This window comes from Zeus faber (genome assembly GCF_960531495.2).
Source record: "Zeus faber genome assembly, chromosome: 1".
NCBI lineage: Eukaryota > Metazoa > Chordata > Actinopteri > Zeiformes > Zeidae > Zeus > Zeus faber.
Genome location: NC_137193.1, coordinates 35,766,787 through 35,792,626, shown reverse-complemented (window position 1 = coordinate 35,792,626; position 25,840 = coordinate 35,766,787). Strand labels below are relative to the sequence as shown.

The window sequence follows — 25,840 nt, the reverse complement described above, 5'->3', positions numbered from 1 at the left end:
GAGGTCACCCTGATCACCTTAGACCCCTCCACACTCAGATTGACATGTGAATGGGGTGGGGGGTGGGGTGGGGTCAGTGATTTGTTCGACCTTTAAAACTAAACTTAATGCCGCGAAGATGGAGAGAAATTTTTATTTGATATTGTAAAAAATACATTTATTTACAGCGAGCACTGCAGTTTGAAGCACAAGAACCACATTAAGCTACTTCTGTTCATGGAATATTTTCATGAAATGAAACTACGTTCCAGAAACGCTTCAGAAAACAACAGATGCACACACATGCATGCACGCTCAGGCACACAAACACACACACATTTGCTGATGCAATGACAGTAAAGAGGCTGGCCTCAGTGAACTGCAGTCAATGGGGCTTTCACTTTAGTCCCTCCGGGGATGAAAATATATCTAACACATGGACATTGTGACTGACCAGCAGAGCATGTAGACATGGACATGTTGGTAGGAGATGTTGGACATGATGGACTTGTTGGACATGATCCATCATGATGGACATGATGGACTTGTTGGACATGTGAGAGAAAAATGCATACGATCAACTATTTTGAATGAGGAAAAAGGCCTCTTCCTCCAGAGGGCGGGGGTTTAAAACATTTGTCTCTGTTTCCCTGGGAACCCCCCCAGAGTTTATGTAAGTAGAAATGTTTTTGCTCCCTACAATGTCAATTCTAACATGAAAGAATCAGATCACATTTGGCTCTGTTTACCTTCTATGGAGATGAGGAAACTCAACAGGGAAGCCTAGAGGTGCATTGTAAGGGATTGTAATCCGCATCTGCCAGGTCAAGTTTGCAAGTACCTGTAAATTTCCCTGTCGAGGGTGGCACCCAAGGAAACAGTTGGGGGGCACAGGCTTGTAAGTGACTTCTGACCCAAGCCACACCCTGTTTTTTTGTATAAAGCCTGCTGTCTTAAGAAATGATATCAGATTGATCAGAACGCTGCTTTGGAGCAGTACTGAATCTTTCTCTTTATTCTGCAGAAAAAATATCTTGAATATTCTCAGTTGTTGTTTTCATGTAGCGGGCAGATTAACCTCACTGATCTTTGTGGAAGAATTTCTTTCACAGACATGATCCATCATGATGGACATGATGGACATGTTGGACATGTTGGACATGATGGATATGGACTTTTTGGACATGGTGGATATGATGGTGTGGTGGACCAAGGAGCGTGGTCAAGCACTGGCTGCAGACGACAGTGCGGTTCCCTCTCCCGCGGCCGCCAGGCTACCTCGAATCGGCCAAATCAGCGCCCGCACTGCGCTGATTTGGTCCGACTCAAGGCAGGGAGCTTTCTTAATGTTTGTCTGTCCTGCAGAGGGGATCGGAACATGGGCTCGTCAGTGGACCAGGAGCCAGAGTGCGGAACACCATTCCTCCTGCGCCCGAAGTGATTATCATCATCATCATCATTATTTATTATTTATACTCGGGGCCAGCGAGCCTTTTGTTCATGATATAATAAAAACTCTCGCCCTGCTGGCAAACCACGGAAGAAAGGACTCCGTCTCCCTCCCTAAACCCCTACCTGTGGGCAGAGACTCCCACAGATGGACATGATGGATATAGACTTGTTGGACATTATGGACATGAAAGACATGAAAGACATGTTGGAAATGATGGACACGTTGGACATGATGGACATGATGGACATGATGGACATGATGGACATGATGGACTTGCTGGACATTATTGTGCGTTATCATCGGGTGTCATGACATTTCACTGCATATACTGTATGTATGACCGTATGTACAGTATATGTATGTGATAAATAACCTCTTGAACTTGAACTTGATGGACATGATGGACATGATGGACATGATGGACATGATGGACTTGTTGGACCTTATTGTCCGTTATCACCGGGTGTCATGACATTTCACTGCATATATGTATGACTGTATGTATATGTATGTGACAATAACCTCTTGAACTTGAACTTGAACTTGATGGACATAGATTTGTTGTACATTATGGACATAGACTTGTTGGACTTGATGGACATGATGGACATAGACTTGTTGAACATGTTGGACATAAGGGACTTGTTGGACATAATGGACATGATGGACATAAGGGACTTGTTGGACATGATGGACATGTTGTACATTATGGACACGATGGACATGTTGGACATGGTGGACTTGTTGGACATGATGGACATATTGGAAAAGATGAACATGATTAGGGCTGCCGCCTTAAAGTCGACGAGTTGAATCATCATTTGGAAACCCGTCAGTCAACTGAGATTCCTCAAATTGAGCAGTCGTTTTTTTTTTTTTCAATCAGTGTGCATTACAAAATGCACCTCGATCGCGCCCTCTCCATGCCCGCCTTGGTACGCTGCCCTAGGCGGCCGCCTGCTTTTTTCCGATTTGACTGACAAAATTCTGAGGCGGGTACAGCCGACATGATGGGAATGTTGCAGCCAGCGATGGTGTGGCTCTACAGGCACCAGTGAGTATTTATCATCAATATAATTCATACAACAGAGAAGACATTACATGAACGAAATAAAATGAAATAAACCGACTGATGGAGTTTTCACACGGTTGGATTCTGTTCTGTACCCAGCCAGCAGGGGGCTACAGCATGGGTCTGAAGATAATGCTCGTAATACCAAAAGCGCAACGAGAATTCCAACCTTTCAAAGATAAGAGTTTCTTTCTAGAGCAACGAGAGACTGGATTTCGGAAGAATGGAGAGAAAGTCCTTAAAAAGCAATAGACAATGGGGATAAAGAGAGAGAGAGAGGGAGAGAGAGACTGAGAAAGAGAGAGGGAGGGAGGGAGGGAGGGAGGGAGCTTACTTCCAGCTAATAAAACACTAATTGGTCACAGAGATGTTTCCGTGGCTCGGGCCAGACCTCGGCTCTCCACCAGAGAGGAAGCATCGGCACAACTACAAAGGGAAGAGAAGACAGGAGTTTGTTTTTAGACTGTTGAAAAGAAGGACGAGGAGGGGTAGAGGAGGTGCTCCGCTATCTGAATGAGCAAACTGTCAAACCCCAGAGGCTGGAGGTCTAGAAAGCACAGAATTTAAATGAGGAGAACAACAAAGTTGCAAACCTACACAGGCAAATATCATTTTTATTGGCAAGTACTCTAAAGAACGAGGAATTTAGGGAACGAGCATTCTAGGGGAATAAGGACTCTAGGGAACAAGACTTTGGGATCATGTGCTCTGGGGAACAAGGAATTTAGGCGACACAGAATCTGGGGAACAAGGACACTGGAGAAGAAGGGCCCTTGGGAACAAGGACTCTAAGGGTCATGTACTCTAGGGAGCAAGGAATCTAGGCAACAAGGGCCTCTAGCGATCATGTACTCACTGAAACCAGGACTCGAGAGGAACAAGGACTCCAGGCAACAAGTACTCTAAGGGTCATGTGCTCTAGGAAAAAAGGACACTAGGCAACAATAATCTAGCCATCATGTACTCAAGGAAACAAGGGCTCTAGGAAACAAGGACTCTAGGCAACAAGGACCTCTAGCGATCATGTACTCTCAGGAACAAGGACTCTAGGCAACAAGGACTCTAGGAAACAAGGACTCTATGCAACAAGTACTCATAGAGTCATGTACTCGAGGGAAAAAGGACCCGAGGAAACAAGGACTCTAGGAAACAAGGATTCTAGGGAACATGTACTCTAGGGATCGATGTGTTACAGTGTTTGCTGCACACTGTCCTTGCTTGGAAGAACTTTGAACTTCTCAAAGTCCTGAGTTAGTTTGGACCTTCAGGCTGGTTCAGTTCTGTCTGGATTGTACCTCGTCTACCCAGAGCTCAATGAACCGAGCAGGACTGTACCATTACATTCTGAGGGTGTACAGTCCATGCGGCCCCCGTGGCCCCCATTTACCCACAATCCCCTGCCACGCAGCGAGGGAGGCCCAGCCATGCGGTCCTGTGTGGAGTGACTTACTGCTTATTGAATGTAAATATAACACCCGTGCATGGCCATAAAACACGACACATAACGAGATGCAACATCTGGGGCTGATCCCACCGGAGGGGGGGGGGGGGGGGGGGTCTGTTAACATGAGGCTGTGACTGTCCCTTGAGGCGGGTGGGGGGCTACAGATCTGATGGAGTTATTCTGAGTAATGAGAGTTTAGGGTGTCTTCTAAGAGACAAGGCCTTGAAATGGATCCTCCTCAAGAACATCAATCCTCAGTCCGAGAAAGACTGGACCTCAAGTCATCTCTCTTTCTCTCACCCTCCCTCTCTCTCTTCTTGATCCAGGACTTTTCGGCTCGGGCCTCCTCGGTCGTATCGAATGCCGTTTGGCACATCGCCGCCTGGTGTGCTGGGGGTGGGGGTGGGGTGTGGGGGGTGTCGGAGCTTCGTGCAGTTTTGTGGTTGAGGCTGTGACTTGAAGTGATAAATGGTTCATACGCAACGTACTCAACATGCCTCTGACATGCAGAACAGCAGAACATATCTCGGGACGATGTGAAGACCAGCTTCGGCTTCAGATGTTCGTGTGAACAGATCAGGGATCAGCTTTCCGAGGCAATCCGTCTGAAGATCACCACGCCCACCCAGACTGTCCACCAGCTCCTCACCAAGCAACACAACATGGACTGCAGCGGACATGTTGACACACATGCTGTTTTCCAATCCTCAAGGAAAGAAAACTCCTGATTTAACCTAACCACTAGCAATGTCAGAACAGGAAATTAGATGCACTGTGTGTGTGTGTGTGTGTGTGTGTGTGTCTGTGTGTGTGTGTGTGTGTGTGTGTGTGTGTGTGTGTGTGTGTGTGTGTGTGTGTTTGTTGGGGGGGTGGGGTGGTGGGGGGGGGCTGTTTGCCTATGCATTGAACTTGAACTCGAAGCAGCAGTTAGGAGAGCTGCATGATGGGACACCATATCCTCTCCCTACTTCACAGCAGGGGCAAGCGAGAGATGGGCGGCCATCACACCCACTGTACCCACAATGCCCCTTGCGAGACGCTTCCCAAGCAGCGTGGGGCAGCATCCGCCCTGCGGCATGATGGGTAATAGAGAGCGGGACGCTGTATTGGAAGCAGGAAGTCCATTCATATTCATCGAATGAACATGAGGCTAAATACAACTGCACCACTACAACTACACAACCATAACTACACAGCTACACAACTACAACTGCACAACCACAACTACACAACTATAACTACACAACTCCACAGCTACACAACTATAACTACACAACTACAACCACACAGCTACAACTATACATCTACACAACTATGACTACACAACTACAACTACACAACAGCACAACCACAACTACACAACAACACAACTATAGTGACACAACAACAACCACATAACATTGCATTGTAGTGTTACGCTTCTTGTCGTACAGGAAGTGAGTCTTGTGTGGTCTTTTCTGATTGGTCGATCCAGCTAAATAATTCATAACGTTTACCTTGTGTCACACTAATGTGCATAATAACTGCTAGTGAGTCTGACACTCTCTCTCTTTCGCGCACGCACACACACACACACACACACACACACACACACACACACACACACACACACACACACACACACACACACACACACACACACACAGGCTTCACGTGCGCTCCCTTGTCCTCGACTAGAAACTAGAAACTTCTGTTTGTTGAACAAATCTCTGGAAAGTGTCTCAAGTCTCTGGAAAGACGATTTGGTCTGAAGTGGATAATGTACTGAACCCAAATCAGATTCCCGGTACGCTACACAACTTCAATTAATGTGTTTAATTAAATAGTAATACTCACTCTGAGGATACAAGGAATAAATATATGTATATATAACTTTCAAATATATAAGGAATATGTACAGATAACAACAACAACTTTAAGTGGATTAAACGGTTTTCTGTAAAAATCTAAAAAACATTACCAATAGTGAACCAATAATCACTCTATGTACTGTGTGCACTGTGTGTACTGTACTGTGTGTACTGTATGTACTGTGTGTAATGTATGTGCTGTGTGTATTGTATGTACTGTATGCAGTGTATTGTGTGCACTGTGTGTACTCTACTACGTGTACTTTGTGTACTGTGTGCACTGTACTTCTGTCAGTACTGAAATACTGAAGAACTCTGATGTTCTATCTCCACCCTAAACATGGAGGATGCATTAGTTGGTGGCTTGGCTGACTTGACTGACCCAGATATCCCAGCATGCATTTCAACACCAAGCACTGAGTTATTTCCTTGAGTGATTCTGGAGCCTGATGCTTTCTGTTTCTCTGAAAAGCATTTTCTTTGGCCAAGAAGCTTGCAGGACAACAAGGAGCTGCTCTCCAGATGTTCCACCAGGAACAGAAGGACCTCCAGTCTAGAGGAACCTCCACATGGTTCCAGGGGAACCTCCACGTGGTTCCACTGTGGTTCAGACTGTTTACAGCTCCAGCAGCCTAGCCGCCTGGAACCGCTCAGTGGTTCCACATGTGGAGCTCATCAACCAGACAGGAAATGGAGATCATCCAAACACACCCAACGTCTCCATGATGACGTTTACTCATCAGCCTCCTGCTTCCAGCAAGACAGACAGACAGACAGACAGACAGACAGACAGACAGACAGATGGAGTCCAAACCCTTTGCTCAAATTCATTTGGAAAACTAGAAAATATCTAAAGGTACACGATGCGCTAAATCGTGTTCTTTTTCACTCTTTGCCGCACCATGTACACCGCCTGCGGTTATTATTCTTAATTTACAGGCTAATGCTAGGCCAATATTGAATATTGGCGCTCAAAAGGCGTTCTAGCGGCGTCACCGGATGGCCTGCTTGGTGATTGAATTTTGCTGCCAGCATCAGTACTGCCTTTTCTTGTCTTGTTTTCTTGTCTTGTCATTTTCACGGCGTGTCACATGTCGGACAAAGAGGGGTAATACAAGGCTTAAAAACTCGCGTTTGTATAAATGGCACCTCGTGAACAGTAAAAATAATCCTATCATCATGTCTTAAATGTGCACGTACTAACATTGGTCGTTTAAACGCCTTGCAGTATTGTACGAAGTTCTGGTTATGATGATAGGATCACACTGAAATATGACGATAATATGGATGGACCGTCCAGGCTCTATTCCTGTGTACCCATCCAGCCCATCCCGACCCCTCCATCCAGGAGGTTTCTGGTCCTGTAGACCCCTCCAGCCCATCCCGACCCTTCCATTCATGAAGTTTCTGTAGATCCCCCTCCAGACCCCCACCCGCCAGCTTCGTCCTTTCAGCCGCGGTGAGAAGCTGCGACCCAGTGCCGCATTTCCATAATCTGCGTTAAACTCTTCTCATGGAGCTTTGAGACATTTCCATAATCCCATTAACTCCCAGTTCAGACTGGGAGCTGTGCAGCAACCAGCACGGACTGAACAGAAGTTGTGATGTTTGATCATTTTGCTCAATAAATTAATATCATGTTCAATTTTTTGCTTTATTTGGTCAACTTGGGTTTTAGTAAATTGTGGAAATCAATCAGTTGATTCCAAACAGTTCAGAAGATTTAGAAATGCTAATCAGGCGGCACAAGAGAAACACAGAGCATCAGAACTTCTATTTATATTTATATATATAATTTAGATTTATAATTTATATTTTACATTTATATTTTTTATTATTTATCATTTGTTTATAATGTATATTTTTAATTTATATTCTTAATTATTATTTATATTTCCAGAATTTTTGTTTTCCTAAATTGCAAAACACAAACTCATCAAGAAACAGCAACAAATCTAAAACAGAACAACACCCGAAATATCATAAACCATATGCAGTGTGTGTGAGTGTGTGTGTGTGTTCTGAAAGTAGGTCAGTTTTAAATTCTGTTTCGCTGCCAGGCCTCGGGCGATGCACCATCCAATCAGAGTGCAGCCTCGTCGGGCAGCAGCCAATGAGCGTCCAGGGATTTGAACCGTCACCTTGAGTTGCTGATTTCACATCACAAAACTATTAAACAAAACTCATTAATTTTGTATCCTAAATGAAAGATGAGCAGTGATGGATTGCTGATTTCTTAATATTAGAATTTGATTTAATCTGCTCAGATGGGGGAATCTTAATATTTAAAATATTTTATACTAAAAAAAGTTAATATCATGAAAATACAAAATACAATAAGAATCTCTACATATCTAGATAGATAGATAGATATCCAGTGGTTACTGTAGAAGAAGAAAGAAAGTCTTTATTTGTCACACAACACACCACACTACAACACATGCTTGCACACACACACACACACACACACACACACGCACATGCTTTGGATGGTGGCCGGTGAAATGGTTCCTCTGCATTTAACCCATCCTGGCTTGTCCTTCCTCCGGGGCCACAGCCAGGAGCAGTGGGCAGCAAACGTGGACGCGCCCGGGGACCAGGTGATAAGTGTCCATCGCTGGTCAGACGATGATGGGTGCATGTTTTTGAGGGGGGGTCCTTACTAACGTGAGGTGGAGGAAACCCCATGTGAGCACGGGGAGAACATGCAAACTCCACACAGAAAGGCTCCTATTTGGGAGATAACCCGCCGGAGCACGGTGCCAACAGCGCCCCAGGCGGGAATCGACTAATGGATACTACTCTGATGTAAATAAGGACATCCCAAACAACACTCTTGCACTCTGTGTTTTGCGGCTGCTAAATCGGCTCAAATAACAGAAAAAGTGAGAGTCTAGGGCGTGGTTGGGGCGCATTTTGCGCACCTGTGTCCCTCTCCGATGGTACCAACGATGCGCACGCCAGCGATGGGTTGCCCCCGATCGGCGCACCAGAACCAGAAGTGCCAGAACAGTCTGCTTATGGAACTAAACCGTGCGTAATGTGGACACTTTCTCCATGACTCTCTCCCCAATCACCTGCTCTCCATACGGTACACACAGAAAATAATCTAAACGAGTCTTCTAGTCGTGTCCTGTTCCTCCGTGCCCGGTCCCCACACTGTTTGTAGTTATCTGGAGGCACGGGGCACGGCGATCGGGGCGCACAGAGAGTTGTGTTCACGTCCGTGTGCGGACAATTCACAATTCCCCTTATTTATAATTCACCATTGAAATGTTATTCCATGTTGTAAGCTTCTGTGTTTTATGCTGTTATTGTTATACACATTGACTGACAGTCTGCGCGATCATTTCCAGAGAGCTGGTACAATTGAAGCGCATTTATAAGGGGTTTCAAGCCCAGACTTTCCAGTGATTTGTGAATAATATTTTGACATCATTATTATAATTACAGTATTATAATGTCACAGAATCTCAAGGTAGCGGAAGCGCAGCAGTCCGTGGTGGTTTTCAAAACGCACTCCAAAAGCAACTTGTTGAAACTGTGACTAACCTTTTGTACAAAAAAAGCCTTACTAACATTGACAAAAATGGTTCCATGAATCCTATTAACCTCAAAGGATATAGAAAAAAAAGCAACTCAAGGTTATAGAGAATAGAGATAAAATGGGCAAAATTAGAATTGAACCACAGATGGCATCGAACTTCACAGAACCATGGACAGCTCCACAAGCCTCGGCCTTTCGGGTGGAGTGGCACGGAACTTGGTAGAGTAAAATATATTAAATTAACTGTCATCATTTCTACATTGTAATATTACGATTCAGTGAGAACTGAATTGGGTGCAATTGTTGCGCAATCCATGGTGCTATTAGTGGCTGCAATCCATTCTTTGTGAATTCCCCCTTCACAGTGTAACCAGTAGAACCAGTGCAACCAGTGGGACTAGTAGAACCAATAGGACCAGTAGGACCAGTGTAAACAGTGAGACCAATGGTACCAGTGGGACCAGTGGAACCAATGGAACCAGTAGAACCAGTGGGACCAGCGGGACCAGTAGAACCAGTGGGACCAGTAGGACCAGTAGAACCAGTGGGACCAGTAGAACCAGTGGGACCAGGGTAACCAGTGGGACCAATGAAACCAGTGGGACCAGTGGAACCAGTGGGATCTGCAGCAGGTTCCACTGGCCAACTTGACCGACCGGGAAAACAATACCACATCCAGCGGTGGCTGAAATATTGAGATTTTCCATGACACACAGACAGAGATACAGACAGGAGGAGAACATGGGACTGAAGACATCTGGATGAGCAGGAGGAAGAAGGTTCCATGGAACAATTAGTGGAGAACAGGACTTTTATAAACTGAAATTAGACCAAACGCTGCATCGGAACACCAACATCCTGCCTCTGAACCTTCTGCATCCGCTGACAGAACAATGGATCCTGGATGGTTCCAGCAGGTTCTAATGAAGAACATCAGGGGGAACGTCCATGGGCTCCTGCAGCAGGATACTCTGAACACACCAATCAGGCCAGCAGAGAGAGGAAGGAGAAGGAACTGACCGGTCCAGACCTTGATCTGGCTTCATGTCGAGTCAGGACTTGAAGGTGGAGCTCCTCAGCACTATTACTCCCTCTGAGGTGGAGCAGTTCTGGAGGAGGGACAGTTCCTCGGCTCAAGGACTGATCATAGAGTGAAGAAGCTGTAGAACGTTTGGTTCAGTTGTCGCTGCTCAACTTTGACCTTGGATCATTTTTTTTTTGTTTTTAGGATCTGGTTGAAGATCTGGTCACATTTTTGTTCAAGTTCAAGCAGAACTTCAAAAAATGTTCTAACAGTTCTCTAGTATGTCCTCCACCTGCTTCCTCTGGGACTACACATTAAAACCTTAAAAAACCACCACGCCCTAATCCTGTTTCCTGGCGGGGGGAACACACACACACACACACACACACACACACACACACACACACACACACACACACACACACACACACACACACACACACACACACACACACACACACACACACACACACACACACACACACACACACACACACAAACACACACTGCCCCTTTGCCATGGTGACCAGCAGGATGATTGACAGGTTCAGACGCTCAGACTCGCCCCACTATTTAAAGGAACCAATCAGAATCCAGAATAAAATACAAAAAGTTGAATGAAACGCTGAATAAAAATCTGGATTGCTTGGCGTCAGATTGAGGAATATTTAGGGTTTATAATATTTAATAGACTGAGAAATGGGACAATGAAAGGCCTCGTGTTCACACCACGGCCTTGTTCAAGGACGCCTTAGTAAACTAGCCAGGAAGAGCGGAGGATTGAATCCAGCAACCCTCCAGTTTCCAGATGAGATCTCTATATCTGCACACAGGTTATTAATCAGCTGCAGCTTTGCTTCCAAAATGTGGAACTTTTTTATTTTCAATCTAAACTCAAACTGCATTAGAAAAAAAAAACATGTTGTAATATTCTGATAATATAATATAATATGATAAAAAATAATATAATATAATATAATATAATATAATATAATAAATATTGACAGTATCTGAGGTTCACTGAATTAATGTAAAATGTGATGGGGGGGGGGTTTACCCAGATAACAGACCTGGGACTAAATTCCCTTGGAACGCGGCATCACTTCCTTCTGTCTCTCGTCTCGACCTGATACAAACCAGGGGTGCTTTCATAACTTTTGATTGTGTGGGAAAGAGGACACACCTTTTGTAGACATACAACTTTTGCACACTGCTTTGCTGGGGGAAGATCCTGCACATATATACCAAATTGGATGATAATGTCACAAATCGCTCTGCTCCACTACTTCAGGTCCCTCCGCCCCATTACTTCTGGTGCCTTAACTCCGCTGCTTCCAGTTCTTTCCTTCCTTCCTACAGATATGGTCTAATGTCAGTCAAACTTGGACCACAGCATGTCTCTACCGCCCCGAATACAATTCTTAAGTTTCGGTTCCGTGGGTTTTACGGTTTCTGAGCGCCGATCACTTTCAGCTGGAGAATGTCTAGAGAATAATAAAAATCAGAACAAAAAAAAATAGGGTTCCCGGCCTTCGGGCTGGATGCCTTATTTTATTTCACAACTTCGTATAGGGAATATTAGTTCTTATCTTATAATTATTCCGTTTATTTAAATTAATGACATCATTCATTTGGATCAAATATAAAGTTTAAATATAGCTGCAGGCAGCAATACCCAAGGTCCAGGTTAGTCGTGTTAGATACGAATAACAGTTTTCCGAGCTCCTGTAAAACACATCATCACATCGAATCAACACAAATTACAAATTTTCAAGTTCCCATGGAACGTAGAATCAGTTCATGCTGCCGCTCGTTTTAACATCAGCATTACTACTAATCGGATAAAATGTTCTGAGATTCCATTGAACTAAGCATCAACTGACGTAATGACGCCATGTACGTAACACAGACTTACAAAACCATACATGTCCCTCAGAGGCATTTCATCAACTTTTTTAACTTTTGGGACTAAAATAAAATATACGAAAATAAAATAGACACGATTCAGATCCGTTGCTCTGCAGCTGCAAGCAAACTCCATGTGTGAGGACACAAACATGGAATATGTTTTGGACTGTTCTCAACTCCGACAGTTTGTGTGTTACGACGGGCTCGAATGCCGGAAAATAAGGAGGACATGGCACCGGGTTGGATAGATAGAACAGAATGCGTTTATTTACCAAAAGGGCAAAAGAGATAAAATATTGAACGAAAAGCCCCGCCAACGTCAAGCAGGTAAGACTATACACACACACACGCGCTCACACACACACACACACACACGCAACCACAACAGATCGATGGAGTCTACTCCACACAGCTTGCACGATGCGAATGCGCGCCCAGAGCCACAACCTGCACAGATACACCGATCAGCCACAACATTAAAACCGCTGACAGGTGAAGTGAATAACAATGCTCATCTCGTTCCAATGGCACCTGTCAACTTTGATAGGGGCCAAATTGTGATGGCTAGACAACTGGGTCAGAGCATCTCCAAAACAGCAGGTCTTTTGGGGTGTTGCAGTGGTTAGTACCTACTAGAAGTGGTCCAAGCAAGGACAGCCGGTGAACCGGCGACAAGGTCATGGGCGCCCAAGGCTCATTGATGCACGTGGGGAGCAAAGTCTAGCCCGTCTGGTCCGATCCCACAGAATGAAGACTGTCGCACTAATTGCTGAAAATTTCATTCATTCAGTTCATTCTGGCTATGATAGAAAGGTGTCAGAACACACAGTGCATCACCGCTTGCTGTGTATGGACACATATGAGCTCCACAATCTAATTTCGCTCCACGGCCTGACCGGAAGTTTTAGAATGTTGATGTATCGGCAATGCGCGAACGTTCCACTACTTCTGGTAGATATTCGTCGGTTTTTCACTCCCATATCCGTGGGTTCAGCGATTGTCGCATTGCAGACAATTTTAGCCCGAAAAATGCCAAGGAGAATAATAATAATAAAAATCCCAGCAATAACAATAGAGTTCCAGCCCTGTGGAATGGACACTAAATTATAACAGAAAAATACCTTTTAGAGAGCAAGGAACTCACAAACACATACACACGCACGCACACACACACACACACACACACACACACACACACACACACACACACACACACACACACACACACACACACACACACACACACACACACACACACTGTGCCGTCCAAAATCACCCATAAACTATTTTTGAAATATTTGAAATATAACAAATACTTGGAAATATCAGTAAATATTGTGTTTAATATTAAAATATACGTTAATTCGTTCGAACAACAAATAAAAAACATTCAAATTCAATCTTTATTGTTCTTCAGAAAAGTAGTGTTCAGATCTCACACAATTATGGTATAACAAATAATAAATTATATTATGATATTATAATATAATATTGTTATGTTATTAGAATTGAATAATTAAATACTACAGTTTTTAGAGGGCAAACCAAACTCAGAAATTTGAATTTAACGTTTTCAGTGTTAACGAATAATAGTCAAACCAATAATATTAATCTGACAAAAACATGAATATTAATATTTCAGTTAATGTACGTGTATAGCGTGAATATTTGGACTCTGGAAATAAAATACATTTTAGTTGACAATTCTCCATAGAGAATCCACAGCTTCAGCTGTTTATCATAAATAAATAAATATTATTACAATAATATCGCTCTTAAATTGTGCTAAATGACAAATGTCCCAAATTTTGAAATAAATCGAATTAAGATTATCAATTTTTATATTCATGAATTACGTTTTTCAAAACGCTGCTTAAATCTACGGATTTCCATGTTGGTGATTGAAGCTAAATTGTTTATAAATATTAAATTAAACATATTAATGTAGATTTACTATTCACTAACAATTTATCGTTAATAATTTATCACATTTTCTGAAATTCAAATGTTTTCATTTTTTACCATGAAAAAATATTTCATGACATTATAAAAAAATCTAAAGCACAACCGAACAAATGCTGCAGGGTTATACAGTGTTGCTACAGTGTTTTACAGTGTTTTTACGGTGGTTTTACAGTGTTTTACAGTTTTTTACATTGTGTTTCCTGCTCCTTCACTCAATCAACATCACTGAAAAATCGGAATTTCAGCATCAACACAGCGACGACAAGAAGAGGAAGGAGAGGAAGAGGAGGAGGATGAGGTAGAAGACGAGGAGGAAGAGGAAGAAGAGTAGGAGGAAGAGGAAGAGGAAGAGGAGGAACGAGAGGCGGGTCTGCCTAGCAACCAGCTACCATGATGCATTGCTGCTCTGCGATCAGGCCGATCACTAAACACTGACTTTTCAGAAAATTATAAAATAATTATAAATAAATAATTATAAATAAATATTAATATTAAATATAGATATTAAACATGAAATACTAAATATAAAGGAGGAAGTCGCTATGATCTGCAGCAGAACACACTGTGCTAGGTATTTTTGTTAATATTTTATCTTAATATTACAGGGTTTCGTTTCTAAAGGTGAAAAACTTCAAAGGTTGTTACATAGCTTCATGAACGTATAGGGAATGTGGGTCAGATATTAAAATGCATGAGGGAGGGGTAGATGATCCATCCACCTATCCATGGAACCTTTTTCCTTTTTTTGTCAAATTAAAATATCGATTAATCTTCTTTAAATGTTCACACACACACACACACACACACACACACACACATACACACACACGTTTGCATCTCAACCTTTTTGTAGAAATTTTGCTCCAGTTTTCATTTTTAATTTGATGCTGAAACAGCGACAGAACAATAAGCGTTGCAATGACATTTCACTGCATATATGTATGAACGTATGTATATGTGTGCGACAAATAAACCTCTTGAATCTTGAATCTTGAATAAATATTAAAAAATTTTGATTTCAATCTTTATTCATTTGAAATATTTCAAACCAAACGAAAAGAGAGATGGAAGATTCTACTGCAGGAAATACATCACCTTGAGAAAATAATAGTTGCAATTTCATAAAATTTCCTTAAAAAAAAAAATTAATATACAAAATCTCTTAAAACAGACAGACAGACAGGCAGACAGACAGACAGACAAACAGACAGACAGACAGAAAGGCAGACAGGTAGAGAGACAGACAGGCAGGCAGACCCGTCTCTCTATCCGTCTGAAAACAGCCGGACGTTTCTCGAGAAACAGAGTCGTTTTCCTGACTGTTATTTTTAAAACTATATTTATATTTTATAAGCTGCTCCACGTCACGCGTGGATCATCTGTAGAAGCTGCAGCTACCAACACTAGGATACTAGAATTATAACAAAAAGTAGAATTTTTTTTTTTTTAATTATTAGAATTATAACGTCACAACGGAGAGAAGAGTTTGGTTTGTCAACGAACGATGAATCGGATAATAATTATAATCAGATAATAATCAGACAATTATCAGAATAATCAGCTGATAATAATTTCCCGCATCACATACTACGACTCGTTGTCACTGATTTGTTTTAACCTGTTCGTTCCAAGTTGCCCAAACGTGAAGTTCAGTTTTGGAGCGGAAGAAAATGGCGTCCAGACGCTTCAGACGCCATTTTGTTTTTCTGACTCAAGGTCACAGCCTGTACGTGCTCAACACAGTTCTACAGACTTTCAGAATTTAAGATTATAATCCCAAACCGCCGTGTTATATTCAATACACAAACAGAAGAAGCTGAAGTTTTCTGGCGTCGCTTCCGATTCCGAAACACTTCAAACGTTTCAGTGTGAAACAGAAGGAAGCGATTGAATAAACAAGGCAGCGATACTTTCACACAGAAATGGATGAGAAAAAAGAACGGTCAAATGGCTTGCTACGATTCCAAAAATGCAATTTTTAAAGAAAAATTAAAATTAAATTATTACAATTAAAATATCTGTAGAATATTATTAGAAACAGAGGAAAAGTAAATCTGCTTTCATTTGCTTTTTGATGCTTCGTTCCCAAACTCCCAGAATGCTTTGCAGTTGTGGTCTCACGTTAAAGTAAAGTAACACAGCATGGAGCGGGTCCGCAGCTCTGCAGACAGTCCTGTCGTGGCTGATCCTGCCATCTGTGTGGGTGACGTTTTGCCAATCTGGACCCTCAACAGGGTCACCGCTCGCCCACTTGGGCCCACTCGCTCCGATCAGAAGGTTTTACATCAAGCGACAAACAGCCACTACTGCAACACTAAGACCGACTGGGTTCACTGCCAATACACCCTAAAAACACCCTGAAAACACACCCTACAAACACACCCTGAAAGCACACCCAGAAAACACACTTTACCAACACACCCTGAAAATACAGTGAAATCACACCCTACAAACATACCCTGAAAACACCCCCCCACAAGCGCAACCTGAAACACAACCAAAATAACACCCTCAAAACACACCCAAAATAACACCCTTAAAACACACATAACATAACACCCTGAAAACACACCCAACTTAACACCCTGAAAACACACCCAACTTAACACCCTGAAAACACACCCAAAATAACACCCTGAAAAGACACCCAACATCACACCGTGAAAACACACCCAACTTAACACCCTGAAAACACACCCAAAATAACACCCTGAAAACACACCCAACATCACACCGTGAAAACACACCCAACTTAACACCCTGAAAACACACCCAAAATAACACCCTGAAAACACACCCAACATGACACCCTGAAAACACACCCAACATTACACCGGGAAAACACACCCAACTTAACACCCTGAAAACACACCCAAAATAACACCCTGAAAACACACCCAAAATAACACCCTAAAAACACACCCAACATTACACCCTGAAGACACACCCAACATGACACTGTGAAAACACACCCAACTTAACACCCTGAAAACACACCCAAAATAACACCCTAAAAACACACCCAACATTACACCCTGAAAACACACCCAAAATAACACCCTAAAAACACACCCAACATAACACCCTCAAAAGACACCTAACATGACACTCTGAAAACACACCCAAAATAACACCCTAAAAACACACCCAACATTACACCCTGAAAACACACCCAACATGACACTGTGAAAACACACCCAACTTAACACCCTGAAAACACACCCAAAATAACACCCTAAAAACACACCCAACATTACACCCTGAAAACACACCCAAAATAACACCCTAAAAACACACCCAACATTACACCCTGAAAACACACCCAAAATAACACCCTAAAAACACACCCAACATAACACCCTCAAAAGACACCTAACATGACACTCTGAAAACACACCCAACGTAACACCCTGAAATCCCGCCCTAAAAACGCACCCTACAACAACCTACCTTGATACTTGGTCACTAGTATCTGGAGCAAGTATAGAGGTTCACTGATTTTAAATATAAAACACCCTCCATAAACCGCCTGAAAACACAGATCCGTGTCCAGCCGCTACAGATCCAGACCCAGGTATCCTAACACCCTCACTGCTATAAACTCAGCAGAACATCTGTCTCAGCAAACAGCTCAAAGTGGAATCAATAAATGAAATCATAATTATTCATCATATTAATAACCAGGAGAACTGAACTGACTTCATTCCAAAGGCTGCATCAGAGAAGTTATGTCACCATCAAACAGAACGTCCTGCTGAACTATATGAATGTGAGTATAAAGTCTAATGTTAATATTTCCTTCTGCAGAGTCCGAAGAGGACATGTGAACATCTGCAGGGAGTTCTGGTTTGTGCTCTGTCCAATTGTAAGGTTTTTACCGGATCCAGTCTCCTACCGCCACATGCTTTCTGGAACACCGACTATAGGGTCCTAAAAAGAACCTCGAGGCAGAACTTCTGCACGGATAAAGACAATGGAAAACCAAGAGATCGGGAGATCACCGAGACTCCTGTCAAATGTCTGCCCTTTCTAAAATAACGCTCTTCATAAGGTTTCCTTTCATCACATCATGGATGAAACTCTTTTGTCCAAAGCAACTTGCTCGCAGTTGCGGAGCCCTGCTACACGGAGAGGTACCAGCAGTACCACCCGGAGGTTCTTACCTCGGGTTGCTGCTGTTCCAGTAGACAGAGAACCTGTCTGAGACCAGCCTGCTGTCCTCCACCTCCAGGGACCCGCAGACCAGGAGCAGGACCAGCAGGACCAGCTCCATGCGATGCACCGGGGACCTTCTGTCCATCATCCGTGCGAGGCCGGAAGCTGCTGGAAGCCGTTTATCTTACTGGATGTCCTGGACGCTGGGTTGAGTGTTTACAGCATGGAAGTGCGGGGAGCGCATCCAGGCTCCCGGTGGAGAAGCGCTCAGAAGAGAGAAGGTTCCCGCTCTCAGCTCCTGCAGAGGAGGGACTGGTCCAGCTGCGGCTCAAACCCACAACTTCCCCACAAACTCTCGGAATCCATTTGCTGGAGAGCCGCCGAATCTTGCAGCTCCGGATGCATCCACAACTCTGAAGAAAGTCCATCCATCAGCTCCGCCGCTTTGTTCCAAACATGTGAAAGTTCCCAGGGGCCACTTCGTCCGCGGACCCAGGGGCGAATAAAAGTTTGTCCTCGGCTCGGGCTCCAGTGGACCGCGAGCCAGATGTTGGACCTCCTGACCCGCCCGCTCCTGCCGTGCGGCTGGCAGCTCGCTCAGCAGCGGAATGGAGACTTTCTGCCGCAGCTTCGCGCTTCGCTCCCTCCGCTCGCCGTGCGCCGCGCGCGTGCGTCGCGCTCCTCGAGGCGCTTCTCGCACCGCACGGGACCGCGCGACGGGGCGGGGCTACTGAAGAAAGTCCCGGCCCTGGAAGAGGGGGAAAAGTCACTTTATTATTATTATTATTATTATTATTATTATTATTATTATTATGGACTTGTTTGGTTTCCTCGTTACGTAATCTCAGAGTCCTGAGGTCCTGTTTCTCTCTCCTCTCACTCGCCCCCTCTTTATCCCTCCCTTTGGCCCCCCACTATTGTAAAAGTGAAGGATATAAATACAATAAGTGTGTAAGTGTGACTTAAGAATATATATGTGTGTGTGTGTGTGTGTGTGTGTGTGTGTGTGTGTGTGTGTGTGTGTGTGTGTGTGTGTGTGTGTGTGTGTGTGCGTGTGTGTGTATGGAGAATACACCCCCCTCCGCATAGGCGTGTGTGTGTGTGTGTGTGTGTGTGTGTGTGCTGTTCTGAGGACCTCAGGGAGGCCACTCTCCATCCAGTGATTCAGCACTGTTAAATATTTCAGTTTCATTTAGAACAGAATTAAAGTTTAAAATCTGCAGAGGAACTCACTGTTCCAAGCCATATTGTGATATTATTTGTGTTATAACCCTCATTCTGATCATTTGGATATTTTATCGAAGATAATAATTCAATAATAATAATTATCATTGCTGTGTCATGTGGATAAAGAGTCTCTCGCTCTCACACACACACAGACACGCGCACACACACACACACACAGACATGCAGACACAGCAACACACACACACACACACACGCTGTATTCAAAGAAAAATATTTAAAATAAAATACATCGATTTTTTAATTTTTCTTGTTTCGCAAAAAAATTTGTTGATCATTAGATCATCAAGATTATATCACACAAAGATACACATACACACACACACACACACACACACACACACACAAACACACACACACATGCACACACGTTAACAAAGCACACACGCACACATTAACAAGGCACACACGTACACAAACACACACACACGTACACACAATAACAAGACTCAAGAGGACACAAATACACACACTCACACACACATTAATACATATGTAGACATCAAGGTACACACACACATTAACAAACACACACACATTAATAATACACATACGTACACAAACACACACACTTGTACACACACATAAAAACCAACACACACGTAGACATACATTAACACACACACACACGTATACACAAGTACACACATTACAAAACAAACACGCACACATTAACAACATGCATACGTACACAAACAAATACATGTAAACACACATTAACAAACACACACACGCAAACATTAACACACACACATTAACAAGTACACAAGGACACACACACACAGATGAACACACTAACACATGCACACACATATGTACACACATTAACAAACACAAACACACGCATTAACAACACACACGTACATACACATACGTACATTAACACAGGCAAACACACTATAACACACACACACATATTGATTAACACACACACTCACACAGACGTACACACACACAAATCCACACACACGCAAACATTAACACACACACATACACACAAATTAACATATACACACGTACACACATTAAAACACACGTACACACACATGAGCATACATTAACAAACACACACACACACACACACACTAACAAACACACACGCACGCATTAACAACACACATCGTACACGCACGTACACACACATTAACACACACACAACGATTAACCCAAACACTATCACACACACAGACACACACACACATGTAGATACATTAACAAAAACACACTCACACATACAGACACACACACATGTACATACATTAACAAACACACACACACACACACGCATGCATTAACAACACACACATACATGCATATTAACACACACACACACGCCAGTTAACCCAAACACTTGCACACGCACAGACACACACAAACACATTAACAAACACACACACACACATTAACAAACACACAAACGCATGCATAAACAACACACACATACACACATTAACACACACACACAGATGAACACACTAACACGCGCACAGACACAAACACATGTGCATACATTAACAAACACACACACACACACACACATTAACAAACACACCCGCATTAACACACATGTACACAAACATTAACACACACACTCGTACACACAGATGTACACACACATTAACAAAAACACACACACACGTACACACACATTAACACACACACCGATTAACACACACATACACGTGCCCGCATGCACAGATTAACAACACACATGCGTACACAAACACACACACACATTTACACACACGACAAACACACACACACACACATACACACACACACACATTAAAAACCACACACACATGCACACATTAACACACACACACGCACCAATTAACACACACACTCACATGCACACATTAACACACACACACACACACAGACACAGACACACATACACAGACACAGACACACACACACACACACACAAACACACACACACATACACACACACATTTATTTGGTTGAAAATATGTTTGTAATTGATATTAAAGTTCAGATTTTTTATCATTTAAAACTATCATAATAATAGAGAAGAGAAGATAAGAATCTTCATTTGTCACACAGCACACACACCACAACACATGAACTCATGCAGTGACAGCGACCAATACACACACACACACATGCTTCAAATGGTGGCCGGTGAAATGAGATCTCTGCTTTGACCCATCCTGGCTTGTCCTTCCTCTGGGGGCCAGCCAGGAGCAGTGGGCAGCGTACAGCCACGTGCCCGGGGAATAACAGCCGTAATTAATGTTAAATTAATATTTATTTAAAGTGCAGCATTATATGTAATATATTTGATTTAATTGAATTAGTCTTGTAAATAAAAATTATTATTAAAAAACGTCGTCTTTAATAATTATAATATATTTGTATCGTTATTCCAGAATGAATTGTGTGTTAGACAGTTTTAAAAATACACAAATTACAATGCTTAATAGATATCAGGCAACTGTAGTATTTTATGAGAGGAATATAGTATTTGTTTTTAAATGTATCGTTTCTGTTCTTACAGGAATATTTACTTTTTGTTGTTGAATTCATTTAAAATATATTTATAGTGAGAGATTGGCGTGGGTGTGTGTTCATCGTTACATATATTGTAGAGTGCCAGATTTCTCTCATTTTTTAAATGTATTTTATTGTTATTGACTGTTGTTTTGACGTCTACAGTATCCATCTATCTGTCCTCTATCGATCTATCTATCAATGAGTGTTGCGGTTGAGATACATCCCATAATAGGACCATGGCTCAGCTTCACTGCGCCCCCTGCTGGCGGCCAAGACCCTGAGCTTCCTAATGCCATGGACATGAATTCATATTATTCATCGAATATATTATATTTGATTTATGATCAAACAGAACTCAGAGATTCATGAGGTCCATACACCTAATGATGCTGTTCTGTTATGAACATTTAGCAGAACGGTTGTACTGGACAGCAGAGTGGGCGCTCCGGGTGTGAAGGAGACGCAGCGGTCGCCCTGCGGGGGGGCAGCTTCAAGGAGGCGAAGAAAACAATTTAACAGACGAATAGTTGATAGAAGAAACAGTTTAATTGGCCTGAGTGTGTGTGGGTGTGTGTGTGTGTGTGTGTGAGAGTGAGTGTGTGTGTGTGTGTGTGTGTGTGTGCAGTTAGCAGTAGCGGCAGGAGACAGGAAATGGATTATTCATATCAGAACGCCTGATGGAGGCTCCACCAGGCGGGAGTGATGGAGGCAGTGACCCAGGTTCGGGTGGAGCTGTCGGGACACATGTCAAACATCCTACACGCTGGAGGGGAAGATGAAGGGAGAGATGGAGGGAGTGATGGAAGCAAGGATGGAGGGAGCAATAAGGGAAGGATGGAGGGGGCGATGGTTGGGATTGATGAAGGGAGGCTTGTGTAAAGACTCAAATCCACGAGTCTACCTGCGCGGGTCCACCAAGTGAGGACACAGAGGAAACCCTGTCTCAGCGAAGTACACATTATCTTCCCTCACACGTGACTCAAACATAATAGTACACCATGTGCTTTCAGCATATTCCTGTTGTTCACTGCAAGCGCACACGTCATTCCTTTCCCAGAAGAACTTGTAACCCTGCCTACCTGCGTCCGCTTCAGAAAGCACTTACTGCCGCCATCTCCTTCTCCGTGGGACCGTGGAACTGCCCGTCTGCGGTCAACAAGGCCGACTTCATTCCTGCCTTCCCTACCCACTCCGCCCTCCGCACTCCAAGTTCTGGCACTCGCCAAAACTTGGATGCGCACAGAGAACACAGCAACCCCTGCTGTCCTCTCCTCCCCACTACTCCTTCTCCCACACCCCTCGCGCAACCGGGCAAGGAAGAGGGACAGGTTTGCTCATCTCGCAAAAGGGAAATCCCCTCCACCCCTCTCCCTCCACAGTAATACCTCGTTTGAATATCGTGCAACAAGTATGACTGATCCTGTTTAAAATCCTGTTCCTATTTTAAATGCACATTGCCGTTATCCTGTTAACCACCATGTTCTCCTGTCTAGCCTTTCTGATCTTGGCATTATGCGGACTGTGCACAGATGTTTTGAGTCTTACCTCTCGGTTAGATCCTACAGGGTGTAATGGAAGCGAGAGGCATCCAAGTCTCACCAGGTGAAGGCCGGTGTCTCACAGAGATCTGTGCTCGGCCCTCCTCTCCTCTCACTGTACACCTCCTCGCTGGGATCAGTCGTCCAGCGGCGTGGTTTCTCCTACCACTGCTACGCTGACAGCAGCCAGCTCTACCTCTCCTTTCCTCCAGGGGATACCGCTGTCTCAGGCAAGAATCTCGGCATGCCTCGCAGGACATCTCTTTCTGGATGAAGGAACGCCACCTCCAACTGAATCTCTCAAAGACAGAACTCCTCATCATCCTGGTAAGTCCAACCATTCAACAACGCGCCTGGTTTTCAACCAGCCAAAGCGTGCACATGTCACACCTCTCATCTCCCTCCACTGGCTCCCTGTAGCTGACCGCATCAAGTTCAAATCCTAGATGCTGGCCTTCAGGGCAGTTACTGGATCTGCACCCACATACACTGCATCACTTATCAGGCCACACGCCCCAACCCGCTCTCTGAGGTCCGCAAATGAGCGGTGGCGGGTGGTGCCTCCACTGCATGGAATGAGTTCTCAATCCAGGCTCTTCTCATGCACGGTGCCCCAGTGGAGGAACAAGCTACCCAGCTTGTTATGCTCTGCAGAGACACTCACAACCTTCAAGAAACACCTGAAGACCCTGCTCTTTCAGCAATGCCTGATCCTCTCTTAGCTATGACTAACAAGAACTATTCTTGTTTCTGTTGAGGTTGATCAACATTAAGTTGTTATACTGCAAATACACTAACACATGAGTTGTTGATGTTGACTGATGTTGCTCCAATGGTTGATAAACGATTTGATTGTTTTTAAGCCTCCCATGTAAGTCGCTTTGGACAAAATCATCTGCTAAATGATTAAATGTAGATGTAAATGTGATGGAGGGTGTGATGGAGAAGATGGAGGAAGTGATGGAGGGATGGACAGAGCGAGTTATGAAGGGAGTGATGAGGGAGAGATGGAGGAAGCGATAGAGGTCAAAATGGAAGAAGGGGAGGGAGTGATGGAGGGAAGGATGGAGGGAGTGATGGAGAAGATGGAGGGGGTGATGGCGACAAGGATGGAGGGAGTGATGAGAAGATGGAGGGAGTGATGGATTGATGGATGGAGGGTGTGATGGAGTAAAAGATGGAGGGAGTGATTGACAGAGCGATAAAGGGAGCGTTGGAGGAAGCAGGACCAGGCCAAGATGGCTGACTGGAGCTTCGTAAAGCACATCGCACAGCAAACATTGACATGATGCTAAACTTCTAGAGGTCCGAGGTCACAGCGAGTGGTAGAGCGAATGCAAATCGACACCCCAGTGAAACCGACAGCGCTCTTCCTGCTTCCTGTCACATGATCAGGTGCGGGAGGAATGGGGTCCAGCGGCCAGATGGCCTGAAGACGTCCTCCCCACCCACTTGTCAGAGATCTTTCATCAGCAAATGAAGCTTTGCGAAGAAACCTGTGAACTGTCCATCAGCCTTAGGGGGGGTGTGTGTGTGTGTGTGTGGGGGGGGGCTAAGCAGGAAACAAAGCTCTGTGCACTGAAGCAACTCATGTGAGACTGAATATTCCCACAATCCTCCTTTGTTCACTTGGGGGGGGGCACCTGTCTGTCTGCCGGTCTGTCTCTTCCCCAATTTAAAGCACCCTGACACACAGGACTAGTTAGGTCTCCATGGTAACGGTAACCACAGAGTAGTTACAGTAAAGGAGTAAAGGGTTAATTGGTTAACGAGGCTCGTACCCCACAGCTCACATTTTAAAACAGAGGAATTGATTTGATGCTCCAACTGATGCCCCCCCCCCCCCTTCCTCCCTTGTCAGTGTTCAGATTAGATTCTCTCGCTGCTCGTTCTCTTTTCAATTTCCTGTGAAAGCACAGATCACCACACACAAATATTCTATATACATTATACAGTATTAACCTTCTCATAGGAAGGTTTGGACTGACCTCTGGTGGATCGTCTAGGGAACTACACTGTCAGTTAAAAAAAATGTAAAAGCGTCGATGAACAAAATGTAGATTCTAATAATAAGTAATAATATGTCATAAGATATCACTTGAACTCAATGTTTCCCCGGCAACACTGACCAACAACAGACACA

General features: G+C 43.8%; 1 protein-coding gene across 1 annotated transcript in view; it reads right to left on the bottom strand.

Annotated features, from left to right (window-relative positions):
* LOC307230764 (ephrin-A2-like) overlaps positions 1 to 18,584 on the bottom strand; it is a 28,995-nt gene extending 10,411 nt beyond the window's left edge. Inside the window, exon 1 of the mRNA XM_080001200.1 lies at positions 18,406 to 18,584. Within this exon, the coding sequence (XP_079857326.1) occupies positions 18,406 to 18,545 (140 nt within the window). The 5' untranslated portion in view covers positions 18,546 to 18,584. The remainder of the gene's footprint in view (positions 1 to 18,405) is intronic.
* Between the last annotated feature and the right edge of the window lie 7,256 nt (positions 18,585 to 25,840).